Consider the following 14,122-nt stretch of genomic DNA (forward strand, 5'->3'; position numbering starts at 1 on the left):
TAAAAGGCCCAAATAAAAAAAAAAATAACTATCAAGCCCAACACAATTAAATAGTTAAAATCCAACATAAACTTAAATTAAATCATGTACACATAAATACTTAATCATGGAGATAAATCACATATGATCACTTTAAATAATATGAAATGCATAAATATTTGAATACATGAATTTTTCAAAAGATTTTGTAAATCATTTTGTTGGCATTAAAAATAAATTCATTTTATTTCCCGGCATAAATTAGTTAATCTAAGCTTAAAATAAATTCTAAACTTAATATAAATGGGCGGGGCGTTACATCCCTCCCTCCTTATAAAAATTTCGTCCTCGAAATTGCATATCTGGGTCATCTAGTTTAGATACTAGACTTTCATTCCACTCAACTCTTATGCGGCACTAAATCATATACGGCCTTAGCTTTCTAATAGTGCGACATTGTTTAGCATACTAGAAAATTTTCCTCAAAATCTGGTACGTCGTTATATCGTGGAAGGTTGTCTCGTCCTTTCCTGAAGATTGAAGAGGGATCATTCTCTTGTTAAAAAGTATCGTGGCGCTGACTTGAGTAAGTCAACCAATTCGAGGATTGCATCAAATTCTATCATAGGAATAACATGTAAGTATGTCTAAATGTTTCAGCGCCTATATCGAGCTCTGAGTTCGCGGTGACGTCCTTAGTAGCAGTCTTTCATCGTCAGTTGTACTAATTTCTAACGTTGTTATGGACGATTGTGGCGTCAATTCTAATATCTTACAAGCAGCATATGAAATGAAAGAATATGATACTCCAGTATTGAATAGAGCTATAATTGACATGTCGACAACATTAATCGTACCTGCCACGTTTCCGTGATCTCCTGCTGCTTGGTGTTGGTTAATGGCATAGGCCCTAGCGTATTGTGGTTGCCCCTGATTTCCTCTAGGACCTTGGTTTTGTCGCTGTTGGTTCCCGGGATTTTGTTGTTGGGGTGCTCCACCTCCCTTCTTTGGGCAATTCGAGACATAATGCCCGGCCTCTCCGCAGTTATAGCAGACGTTCATTCCTTTCAGACATTCTCCCGGATGGAGTTTTTGACATTTTGGGCAAGGAGTTTGAACCATTGCTTGAGGTTGTGGATTCTGATGTTGGTTCCGATTTTGATTCGCCACCCATGGTTTCTTCCCATTTCCAATGTTTCCACCAGTTCCTTCATTCCATTTTCGCTTTCCCTTACTACCATCTTGAGATGGTACAAATCCAGACTGTTCGGGGGATTTTCCTTTTTCCCTTGGCAACAATGACTCAATAGTGAGGGCTCTGCTCAATGTCTGCGCGTATGTGAGACCCCCTTGACTTGCTAGGGAAATCGCTATCTCGTGACGCAGTCCGTTTCTGAACTTCTCTGCGCGTTTCTCATCACTGTCCACCAACGTCGGAGCATATCTTGATAGCTGATTGAAGGCCCTGTCGTACTCAGTCACAGTTCCCGTTTTCTGTCTCAGATTCCAAAACTCATTCTGTTTCTTCTGTCGGTAACATCCTGGTATATATTTCTCATACAATTCAGCCTTGAATTCTTCCCATGTGAAATTCTCCCACTGTTCGTCAGTCATAGTCCGCCTTACTGACTCCCACCAAAAGTCAGCTTCGTCCACCAACTGATAAGTTGCACATGCCACTTTCTCCTCATCATCACAACGGATGTAGTTGAAGATCCGTTCTATTGCCCTAACCCATTTCTCGGCATCCGCAGGTTCGCCCAATCCATCAAACGTTGGAGGTTTTTCCTTGCGAAACTTTTCCTCGGCTGTGCGATTTGGTGCTACTTGTGGAATAGGCTCTTCGGGTACAAATCCCCTACCGCGCCCACGGCCACGTCTGCGCCCTCTACCACGCCCTCTTGGTGCACCTTCCATTCTGATTGACGGACGAGAATCAACAGAAGAAAAGACCCATTCGGCATACATACATACATATATAGATATACATGAGATATATCACTTCTATGGTGTAACCATGTGAAAGACTAGTTCTATGTGGAAACTAATCTAAACTTAAATGGAATAACTTAAGTGAAACCTTAATCTCATGACATTTCTTCTACGTTATAACATATCTATGTTAAACGTTGCTATCTTATCATTTCTTACTTAAATCGATCAAGCGGAGCTTTCACGACTAACATTTCTAAAGTATCCTTGGGTAGTACTCAAACGGTTTGTAAGAGACTCATCATTCATATCGTAACATAAAACTTTTCATTCATTTAATCATTTGTTTCTTTTGGAACTTTTAAACATATGGACAATAAATGCCCCTTTCATAAAATTTTTCTTAAGCCGGAAAGATTAATGGAATCTGACTCGACCATAAATTCATTGATTCGTTAAGGGCTCGGGTAGTCCCAAACACGACATACATACATACATTGGTTATATGAGTTAAAGGCTCAAAATAACAATATGAAAGGGATAAGCAATTCATATAACATCATCCATTGAAAGCGCGCACTTCTTAAAAACTTTGAAAGGATTTAAAATCATTGAAATTTTTAAGTCGTACCTTTTGTTGCGACAGTGTGACGGCGAGCTGAGGGTCAACAAAATTTTCTTAGAAGCCTAGAGGTACTATTCTAGACTCGACATTAGGAGCTTACGGTTATCAGAGACATGAAAGAAAACTTATGCTCTGATACCATTCTGTCACACCCCAATTCTTGAAGGAATAAACTATAATCGGGTTGCGACTAAAATCATAGAAATGAACAAGGGAAGGACCTTGTGAAATTCAAATAATAGGATAAGAAGTCGGGCAACGCCCTTTGAGTGAAGAAAGACATAAATCAACTGATAGTAATCAATTAATAACATTCTAAATCTTAGGATCACAAGTTTGGTTTCATGCTTCTGATAACCAATATTAAATAACATAGTGCTAGAGTTGAGAGTCTACGCTCGATAAGAAACATAATTCATAATTTAACATAAAGGTTTTAAGATAGAGAAACATAAGACAAATAAGAGCTAATGCAACAGCGGAAGACAAAATACGGAGTTGAACCCTAGCCTCAGCTCTGCCCCGTCAGCACCGACCAATCAACCTGAAAACATTTGAAAGTAATTTTGGGCTAAGTACTAATGTACTTAGTGGGCTAGCATTTTTATAAACATTTCATAATCATAAGAGCAGTTTATCCAATTATACATGACATGACTTAGAAGGTTTTTAAATTGAAATAACTTCTAAGCATGCTAAAAACATTTTATTATATTGCGCGCAATTGTCACACTCCCTTTCCGTTACTCGCTGTGATCCCGGACCTTTTAGCCACCGACGGATCCATTACTCCTGCTTTACTTGAACTGAGGGCGTAACCCAGTCAAGTTCCCATTTGGGACCCAATGCTCCGGAACACATCCCGTCGAGCACCCTTATAACGCCTCATACATGATTAGTGCCCGATGGAGATCAACCCACCAGGTCAGCTAATAGGTGTACACAATTCTCAAATAACGTGTTAGGTCAAGAGAGAACCTCGATCGATTCATTGTTGCGAGCCTTAAACAGAGCAGAGTGCACAAAATATTTTATCGGATAAACAGTTTTCATTTCATTGAAACATTTAAGCTCAATAGCTAAACCATACATTTGGAAAATAAGCCCACCTGATTAGGCAATGCCTGTCGTTTAATCTTAACTCTGAATCGGTATAGCAGTGCTAATCCTCACGATCCACAAAGCCTACAAGAAATCTATAATCTTAATAGGTCTCATGAATCAAATCTTAAAGTCTTAGTGGGTGCACTTAACTACTATGATTCATCACGCCGGGTTTTCAAAATTTAATAGATAATAATTGAAAACTAAATTGCTGAGCTAAGGACACCAACAATATCCTTACTCAATTTTCTTGGGTAATTGGATTTAATGAAAATCAATTTAAATCATGAGTACTTTTATTTGCAAAAATGCATATGCAAATTTATTTCAGGCTTAATCATATAATAAGTAATCACACTTAACATATGCACATAATAATAATGTAATATTATTATGCAAATTATTCTTTAAAATAATTAATCAAGCTAATTAAATCTAATTAATTAATATAAGTGTAGTCTATTTAATTAATAGAAGGCAGCCTAAAATTTTAAATAAATAAAGGCCCAACTATTAATTAAAACTGAGTCCATGTTGAATAAATAAAATTAGCCCAATTTCAAATTAAAAATCGGCCCATAACTAATTAAATAAACTGAGCCCAATACTGACTTGGCCCAAGCAAATAAAAGAAATCGGCCCAATAGCAGCACTAGCCCAATTTCAAGCCCACCCAACTCAAACCTAGCCCAAAACTCCCTCCCCCCTTCTTCTCCCCATCAGCCGCGCCCCCATTCCCTCTCACTCTCTTTCTCTCTTCACGCCAAACCCCCTTCTCTCTCTCTCGCGAATTTCCTCCGGCGGAAATCCGCCACCGCGATTCTACCTCCGGCGATAGCAGCCCCAGCCGCCACCGCTCCTCCCTCTCTCTCGTCTCTCACACACCCATCTCTCGACTCCGGCAGTCGACGGCAGCAGCAGCGAAGAGCCGGCCACCACCGCCTCCAACCCTAGATCGAGCTTCAATTTCCGGCATCGACGACGCCACACACGACTCCGCCTCCGCCCCATCTCTCTCTCTGACCTTGCCGCCCCACTCCCTCTGTTTCAGCCGGAAAGCAGCAGCAGTAGCTATCCGCCACCGCCGCGCTGAACTCTCCACTCCCTCTCCGGCGAGAAGCCGCCGCCATCCATCGGCGTCGCGGCCACCACGCCACCGCCGACAGCAGCGGGCAGAGCCGCCTTCCTCCCTCACATGACTCTGTCTCACTCCCTCCTCCACTCACTCCGGCCGCCGAGTCAGACGACATCAACGACCACCGTCTCACCTCTCTTCCATCGCCCTCGACCGAGTAGCAGCGGCAGGGCTGCCACTGCCACGGCCCCTCCACCGACTCGACTCCCACATCTCAACATGACACATATACGCACTATCCAAGACTCGATACAGTAAGTTCGAAATCAAAGGAAAAACAAAGCCTCAAGACTCGACTTTTATTCTTCTTCAAACACATTGATGCTTTCAATATAAATATGCACAGGTTATATCATATATGTATATTCGTAATAAAGTTCATTTTCAGAGACTCATTGAATTGGTGTATGCTTGTGATTCCTGTTTGGTGAAGTTTGCAGAGAAGGCGAAATATGTGCTTAAATCATAGTGTAAAATGAAATACTCAAGAGTGTTCAAAGCTGAAACCTTAAATGAAATGGGGTGTTTGTTTATTGGTCTGTCGTCTGCGAAAATGGTGATGAAGAGATTTGTTGAATGTGATGAAGAAAGTGAATGAGGAATGATATTTTATAGGAGAATTGAAGCATGCGTGAAGGATTGAAAAGAGGGAGGTGAGCATTGAAAAATTTACCCAAAATCCCTGAGATTAGGGGATTTTGTATGACTTGTAGGAGTGGCGCATGGGGTGAGCTGCGTAGCTGTTGTTGTTGCTGTTGTACTTGGGTTGGGAGTATTGGCATAAAGAGAAATGGGGTTGGGCTTGGCTATGGATTAAATGCTAAATAAATATATCAACTAACCTTAGCTAAAAGGCCCAAATAAAAAAAAAATAACTATCAAGCCCAACACAATTAAATAGTTAAAATCCAACATAAACTTAAATTAAATCATGTACACATAAATACTTAATCATGGAGATAAATCACATATGATCACTTTAAATAATATGAAATGCATAAAGATTTGAATACATGAATTTTTCAAAAGATTTTGTAAATCATTTTGTTGGCATTAAAAATAAATTCATTTTATTTCCCGGCATAAATTAGTTAATCTAAGCTTAAAATAAATTCTAAACTTAATATAAATGGGCGGGGCGTTACAATCATAAACTTATATGCATCAAATTCAATAAACAAAAATCTCACTTTAAGAGAAAGGAAAACAATAAAATCTACTAAATGCCACATAAAGCCCATGTACACAGGCCCAAGCCTAATATTGAGAACACTAATAATCCTTACATAGTTATTTTATAAAATAAAATATAAGATTAGTAGATTATGAAAATAGTTTTTATTTTAAGATTACTATGATATAACTTCCAAAAAAATTACTTTCTCCATCATATCCCTCAAATATTTATCTCTTTGAAAATGACATGATCCCAAAATTAAGGAGAAAGAAATTTGTATTAGTTTTAATATGAATTTGTAAATAGTAAAAAAATAGAATTTAAAATATTATGTAAATTTATTTAATTTTTAGTAAAATGAGATTGACTTAAATTATTTATTTTACAATTATTATTATACTATATATTCTCAAAATGAGATTGATTTAAATTATTTATTTTATAATAATTATTATAATATATATTTAATTATTATTATACAATACTCCTTAAATTGATAATATTGTTATATTTAAATTAATATAATTTTTTTTTATTACCAATCAATCTAACTCATAAATGAACATTTTTGCATTGCATGGAAAGATGTACTAATAGTAAATGATATGGTGGCGACTACAATTTTTAAACTTTATAATAGTTTTCCACTTTTCCTCTTGAGTTGAGAAAAAGGAACTTGGGATTTAACTCGATCACTCAAAATACAAAAGTGGAGAATACTACTATAATTACAATAATATACACCTCTTCTAAATTACATTTCTTCTTTTCCTTCTCTCAAATAATTTCCTATTATGTTGTACAAACGGTATCGCACACGAGATTCTCCATCGCCAAACATGTTTCAATCTCGTATTTTATTTCACGCTCAAAATGCACGCGCACGTCAGAATGAAACACGAGACGAAAACACGATAGAAAATAGAGGATTCGAACGTCGACAGCCACCCCACCCCACCCCTTAACTGCTCTGTCCATCACATACTTGGCTCGGATGCCTCTTACTAGAATCCCCACTATTCTTCCTAAACAACTCCTTGATCTCAGTCTCTTTCTTGTCAACGAAATCTATGAGGTTCTTGAAGCTCGTCGTGGGGAGGATGCGCCTGCTCGGACGCGCGGGCTCAGCCACCTCGATGTTCTGCTGCACCACCTGGGTGCTGTATCGGCTAAACTGCCAGCAAACCCTGCAGAAGAAGATGAGCAACGCGAGGAAGCAAGCGATGCCGCAGATGAGGAAGAGGCCCCAGAAGCTCTTGAGCGAGAGGCGGCTGTCGTCGATGGGGTTCGTTTGGACGGAGCATGAGTCCTTCGACAGCCATTTGTCGTGGATCCTTTGCAGCTCCCCGTTCTCGGAGAGCTGCAGGATAGCAGTCGAGAGGTCGATCGCGAGTGGCGAGTCCCGTTGGAACGCCTGTGCAAGCATCGGTGGTGTTAGGTCAGGTAAATTTTAGGGGTGAGCATTCGGATTTCTGTTAAAACCGACCGAACCGAAAAAACCTCAACCGATTTGTTAATTTTGTTTTAAAATAATTAACTTATTTAAATTAAATTAATACTATATATAATTCGAATTCCGGATATTTTGTCACTCTTAATGAGGTTAGAAACCGAACCGAACCAAATCAAATCGAACGAAACGAGAACAACCGCGATAAGAAAGTACTTACAAATCCCCATCCGCTCTTGGTGAACTCCCTCCCGACAATGCTGAATTGGCACTTTGTGCTGGCGAGGAAGAGCTCGACGTAAGGAAGCTCGTCGACAATGGCAGCGACGCCGCCCTGGTTCGGGCCCTTCTGAAGGTAATGAATGTAGTCATCTTGGCTCTTCATCACCCGGATCCTTGATTCGGCTATGTTTAGCTCGTTGACGAGGTAGTTATACGCAAACGACCCGTCTTGGATACCGATAGGGTCGGAGCTCGAGATCAACGAGTCGATTCCTTGAACTCTCGAAGAGAGCTGTTGCACGGTGAGGATGGATGTCAAGCTAGCTGTGTAGCTTGAGTTGATGATCAACACCACAAAGAGCCACAAGATCAAGACGAGACGCCCCAGCGTGCTCACCGTGTTCTCTCCTACATAAAGTCGACTCCGGTCAAATTTAACCATCGTAGAAAAGACACGGTGAAAGCGTAGATTGGCGAGAAACACTTACTATGTGCGAAAAACATCGTTGAGAAGCTAAACCTGAAACAGTAAGATGTGAAATGAGTGACATTGCTCATAAAATCAAGAACATAAAATCAAACGAAAGCAACTACCAAGGTGAGTTTGGGATAATCTTAGGGTTTAGGGTTTAAGGTTTAGGGTCGGATACGTGTAAACTTGCTCCCTCGTCTCAATTCATCGCTTTCCGATAGTCATATTGGATGCATTCATCGAAGTGAAACAGAGTGGGGGGAATACTAACCAGAAAACTGTCATGATTTGTTGCCTTGGAGGGCCGCGGAACTCAGTATTTATCCGATGCTCGAGAATCCAAACGACAGTTCCGACAAAGAGGAAGAAGATGCCGGTGACACCCCACATTTGCCAAGTGAACGGCATGAGGAACGACCACGGCTTGGATTTGACCTGCTTGACAGGGGCGAGCACGACAAGGCCGGATTCCATGAAAGGCTGCGTGAAGTCCACCATCCTCGTCCTGTTTGTCGTGATAGTCACGTCCCCGACTGCTGCATCGTATTTCTGCACATACAAAGTAAATCAGTCACACGGAGAGACAGAGGAGCTCATAAGATCATCTCTATATATATGGAATGCCTCAGTTTCGTATTGGGAATAGAATTGAACGACGAACACTCACATTCTGTGCTACGTCGTTCACAAGATTGCCAAACGAAGGGTTCCGTTTACCATCTCCGTACATGATATATTGGTGAGGGACGGCATAAGGAAGCAAGTCGACAGCAGCTTCAAACACGTCGATGCAGTAGCCTCTGGCCCCCAACGGCCCTTTATCTTTCGTCACAACATCCGGATACGTGATCCTGTAAGGCACAGCAATCTGCAAGGGCTTCCCGTTGTTCGGAAACACCCATCCTCGAGGCTTCACCGTAGTTTCTCCCGGCCATAGGACACTATAGAGACGCTGGTCGCTCTTGTTTGCTCGGTCTGCATACAGTTTCTCCGGAGGAACGACGGACAGACCTGAGTGGTTCGACCAGTAACCAATCCTCCGGATTCCAGTCCCACCGATGTTGAGAATATCGTATGCAGGGCGGACCAAGTTCTTGCCCGAGTCGAACTGAACCTGTCCGCTCACACCGGTGAAGTTAGACGAAGTGAGGAGCTGCAGCAGCTTCGGGCCTTGGTCGAAGATCTGGAGGGACGTCAAATGGAGGGCGCTTCCTTTGGCGTCGCGCAGCTTCGGATCCTCCGAGAAGCTGATATTCTCACCGGCACGAAAGAAAGCATCAAGCGCCCGGGCTACCATCCACACGGAATCGTAAGCATACAGAGCATACGAATTGAACTTCGGGTACTCTTTGTTCTTGATCTTCCCCCATCGAGAGCTGAACCTCGTCTTGAGATCAGAATCCGGCGTGTGGTGGCGAAGCATGAGAACGCCCTGCAGAAGATCCGCGGTTTGAGGATCCATCATTTCCGTGGAATCCAGAACACAAGGAAGCCAATCAGTAGCAATCCAAACATAGCTCTTGCTCATCATCCCGAGCCTGTTTGCAACTGAGAATATATCGAGGCCGGAGTCAGGATTCACGTGCACGACATAAACACGCGACTCCATCAGGTTCACCTCGACCAGCAAGTTGTCAATGTCGCTCCTGGGAGCACCCGGGGTGAAGGCGGCCTTGTAAGAGATCCTGGCACGCTTCTTTGACAGGGCGTCGCCCAGTACAGAAATGCCGTTCCTGCCATTGTCATCGTCCACGAAGATGGCAATCACTTCTCGCCACTCGAAGTACTCCACCAGATCAGCAATCGCGTACATCTGGTAGTGATCATTAGTCACGCCCCGAAGGAAGTAGGGATACTGCAGGGCCGAGAGGGTGGGGTCCGTGGCAAATGAGATGAGCGGGATGTGAAGCTCGTTCGTAACGTGGGAGATCACATGCGCTATCCCTGACGACTGCGGACCGAGCGCTGCAACAACTTGCTTCGACATAATCTGCATGGCTACATGAGTAAGGATACCCTGTCAAAGATTTTCCTCATTTATGTCTGAGCTTAGGCAATGAGGAGAATTTCTCAAGAATTTCTTGATTATATTAGAAAATTAGCTTACTAGATTGAAAATGTTCCTCCATATTAATATATATGTAAGGATTGAAAATGTTCCTAAATATATTTTAAAATGAATTTTTATTTTAATCAATCCATATATATATTCTCTGTGTTTTCCCCCCCTCTAAGCTTTAACATTACAACAAATCCAACATATATTCTCCCAATTAACATCATTTGATATCACAAAACATTAAACTATCACTAACAAAACAAATCCACCATATATTAAATTTAGAAAAAACAAATCCACCATATATTCTCCCAATAAATCCCTCCCTGTTTTTCCCCCTCTGAGCTTTTTTCAATCACTAAATTGACATAAAGCAGGTTAAACACAATTTTCAAGAATTCTCCAAAACATAACCAATCAAAGCACAACAAAAATCAGAAATATTTCCCAAAAACTGACTAAGCATACTAATAATTCTCCATTAAAACCAAAGCTATCCAAGAACAAGAAGAAGGAAAATACCTTCAATTGTGCCAACAAATCCACTGCAATTAGTATCCTGAAAAATAGGATTGATTTTCTTGTCCTTCAAAATGGTGGTGTCAGAATTCACATCTTCAACTGCAGCAGAAATTGCTGGCCCCAAAGACCTCCCAATATAAGAATTGAAAGTGAACAAAGCCCCAACATTCACCACACTAGAATTCCCATTCTGGGCAGCCACTCCCACACCAGCAAACACACACAGAATCAAGAGCAACGAAGCCCGCCTCGCCGCTGCACGGCCCTCCATTTCTCCCAGCAGAATTCAAGAACTCACAAGCTCAAATCTTCAAGTGAAAAACCATTGAGTCAATATATCAAACACCTGCTGCGCACAGTGATGACACAGACGATTCATTTCAAAATTTGGCAGAAATTGACACCACTGAATCCCAAATTGGGGACTGCAGCCACTAAACAAAGGATTTCAGCTCAAGAAGAGGTCAAAAAGTTGTGGGGTTTGAGAATTTGACAGAGGAAACTTCCTCACTAACAGAGCAAAAGGACACAATAATTTCCAAATAAATTAAATTGGGGAAGAAGCCCAACTTGCAATTTTGGGGAATTTTGATTCTCACATGGGAAAAGGGCCCTATTTACACAAAATCATTAAAGAAAAAAAAAAGTACTAGTTAAATCATGTGTATGAATAAGAATCAATCTCAAACTTGAAAGTAAGGCACAGAACCACATAAGCATCTATACATACAAAATGAAAATGATTAATTAATCATCAAAAGCTCCATTTTTTGAGCTGAAGAAGAAATCTGCAATCTTTTTCTTTTGCTGCTGGCTCACATGGATAAACTAAATAAATGAATAGAAAGAGACAAATATAATATATTATAATAATGAAAGGAAACTCTTACAGTTAACGGCTGATATGTGGGTAGTTAGCAAAAATTCACAACTATAATATCTAAGTTCGATTTCTTCTGCTTGATTTTTAACTGTCCATGTCAATAATATATAACAAAAATTCGATTCCTAGATTTTTTGAGGGAGTTAATCGTCTAGTAATACACAAATTTGTACTCATTTTATAATAAATTGATTGTCTATAAATATAGGAAGTAAACTCAAATTTTAATTTCCTAACTTTTGAATTATCACATAATTAATTACTCCCTCTGTCCCATGAAGCATGACACATTTCTTTTTTGCACGAGAATTAATAAAATGATATTTTGTGTGTTAAGTATGGTAGGTGAAAAAGTGAAAATGTGAATAAAGGGTAAATTTTTGTGTTAATGGGCAAAAATGCCCTATCCCTTATGTGTTTTTTGAAAAATGCACTCTCTTATCATATAAAGCATTTTATGCCCTAAATATGTGAAGTGCCTAATTTACCCTTTGATGTTGATGGGTTTGCTTGGTTTTTTGTGAAAGTCTTACACATTTGACCGATTTGACAGCCATCGGTCATAAAAGTCAACGATTTGACAGCTATCGGTCAAGAGTATATGTGTCCGACCGGTGGCTAGATCATGTGTCCGGCCGGCCGGACACATGTTTTCACCGGCCGGACACTTGATTTTATCGGTCGGACACATGTCTGACCGATAAAATAATGTGTCCGACCGGCTAGATCATGTGTCCGGCCGGTGAAAACATGTGTCCGATCGGGCGGACACATGATCTAGCCGGTCGGACACATTATTTTATCGGTCAGACATGTGTCCGATCGATAAAATCAAGTGTCCGGCCGGTGAAAACATGTGTCCGGCCGGCCGGACACATGATCTAGCCACCGGCCGGACACATATACTCTTGACCGATAGCTGTCAAATCGTTGACTTTTATGACCGATGGCTGTCAAATCGGTCAAATGTGTAAGACTTTCACAAAAAATCAAGCAAACCTATCAAATCAAAGGGTACTTAAAGAATAGGGCATAGAATGTTTTGTATAATAAGAGAGAGCATTTTTATAAAAAAAGATAAGGAAGTGGGCACTTTAAATTTTTGCTCTAAATTTTTTGTCATTTTTAGAAACGTGTCATGTTTCGTGGGACAGACAAAAAAGGAAACAGTGTCATGCTTCGTGAGACGAATGGAGTATTAGCTTTTGTATATGAGTAAGTGGGGTCGGAATTCTAACTTGGAGTAAATTACAAAAGTTAAAAAGTAATGTATTCCCTCCGTCCCTAAATAATTTATTATAGTATTTCCTTTTTGAGACGTTCCCAAATAATATTCCATTTCTTTTGGGATATTACTCTATCACTAATAATATTTTATTTTCTTTCTACTTTTCAACCTTTCATCATTCTCAATACTAATTATAACACATTTTCACATATTTCAATATTAATTATAACATTTTTTCTTCACTACACTTAACAATTTTTTTCTTAAAACTCGTGTCGTTCCCTACTAGGAAGCTATTTTGGGAAAAGAATATTTTTTTAATCCAATAAAACAATGGTAGGATATGGATTTAAGTATACTTTGTATATTTATGTATAATAAACTATTTTGGTAATAAGTACATAATTGTTGAAATATTATACTCTGTCCGTTCACGAAAAATGTAATTTTATTAATTTTGTTACTCTCTCCATCCACGAAAAATTATGTCACATTGTTTTTAACAAGAATTTTAATACAATGTGGATGGATCCGTTGATAGTGGAATAAGAGTCCCACTTTTAAGTGTGATGTTGACTCTATTACTAAAAATGAATGTGGTATATTTTTTTTGGACGGAAGGAGTATTATTTTCGTCCATCAACAAAAATTGTAATATTTTCTTTTTTGGAAACTACTACTTATATTTTGAACACTTAATATCCCCCCCCTCCAAAAAAAAAAAAAAAAAAACACGCACACAATCGTATAACATATCAACTTTGATGAGTTCTTTCTTCCACCCAACTTCGTTGAATTGATTTTTCCACTTTATACATATTTTTGAATTATTTATTTAAACTTGGGCCCTCAAAATTACACTACAATTTTATTAATTTCAATTTTTTTTGTAAACAATTACCATAGAATTGATGTGACATGCCTACTCTCTCCTATTATCAGGACAAATTTGGGGTCTTATTTCTGCATCAAATTGAAAAATAATGACATATTTTAAAGATCGTGTAAAATTGTAAAATGGATCAAAATATGTGTATTATATAATCAACCTTTTTCTCATATGATTTCGTTGATGTGTCATTGATTCATTATTACTTTAATCTACACATAGTCACACTTACATAAATATAGTATCTGCAAGAAAATTAATTTCTAGCTTCTGCAAAATGAAACAGGGATACAATGTTGTGTAAAAAGATATGATCGAAAAGTAAATTAATTTAAGGGGACAAAATCAATTTAAAGTATCAAAATTTTCATTGACAAATGAAGAGAAAGAGAAAGCAAAGAGAAGCCTAGTGGCCATCTTCTTGCAAGATAGGAAAAGAATTTGA

The 14,122-nt window shown here is 39.3% G+C and overlaps 2 protein-coding genes across 4 annotated transcripts; both read right to left on the reverse strand.

Annotated features, from left to right (window-relative positions):
• Window positions 1-447: 447 nt before the first annotated feature.
• On the reverse strand, window positions 448-1,896 carry LOC131007852 (uncharacterized). Its single transcript, XM_057934766.1, has 2 exons — window positions 837-1,896; window positions 448-509 (listed from the first exon to the last, which is right to left on the reverse strand). Exons 1-2 carry the CDS (start codon window positions 1,894-1,896, stop codon window positions 448-450), a joined length of 1,122 nt encoding a protein of 373 aa, XP_057790749.1.
• Window positions 1,897-6,613: 4,717 nt separating this feature from the next.
• On the reverse strand, window positions 6,614-11,695 carry LOC131012683 (glutamate receptor 3.4-like). Of its 3 annotated transcripts, none has more exons than XM_057940676.1 (7): window positions 11,568-11,695; window positions 10,678-10,985; window positions 8,764-10,094; window positions 8,368-8,645; window positions 8,113-8,144; window positions 7,623-8,032; window positions 6,614-7,366 (listed from the first exon to the last, which is right to left on the reverse strand). In XM_057940676.1, exons 2-7 carry the CDS (start codon window positions 10,946-10,948, stop codon window positions 6,914-6,916), a joined length of 2,775 nt encoding a protein of 924 aa, XP_057796659.1. In that variant the 5' UTR covers window positions 10,949-10,985; window positions 11,568-11,695; the 3' UTR covers window positions 6,614-6,913. The 3 variants fall into 3 exon arrangements, with proteins under 3 accessions (XP_057796659.1, XP_057796658.1, XP_057796660.1); XM_057940675.1 differs by lacking the exon at window positions 11,568-11,695 and adding an exon at window positions 11,408-11,555; XM_057940677.1 differs by lacking the exon at window positions 11,568-11,695 and having other exon boundaries at window positions 8,764-10,086; window positions 10,678-10,818.
• Window positions 11,696-14,122: the final 2,427 nt, after the last annotated feature.

Source organism: Salvia miltiorrhiza, chromosome 2 (genome assembly GCF_028751815.1).
Source record: "Salvia miltiorrhiza cultivar Shanhuang (shh) chromosome 2, IMPLAD_Smil_shh, whole genome shotgun sequence".
Taxonomy (NCBI): Eukaryota; Viridiplantae; Streptophyta; class Magnoliopsida; order Lamiales; family Lamiaceae; genus Salvia; species Salvia miltiorrhiza.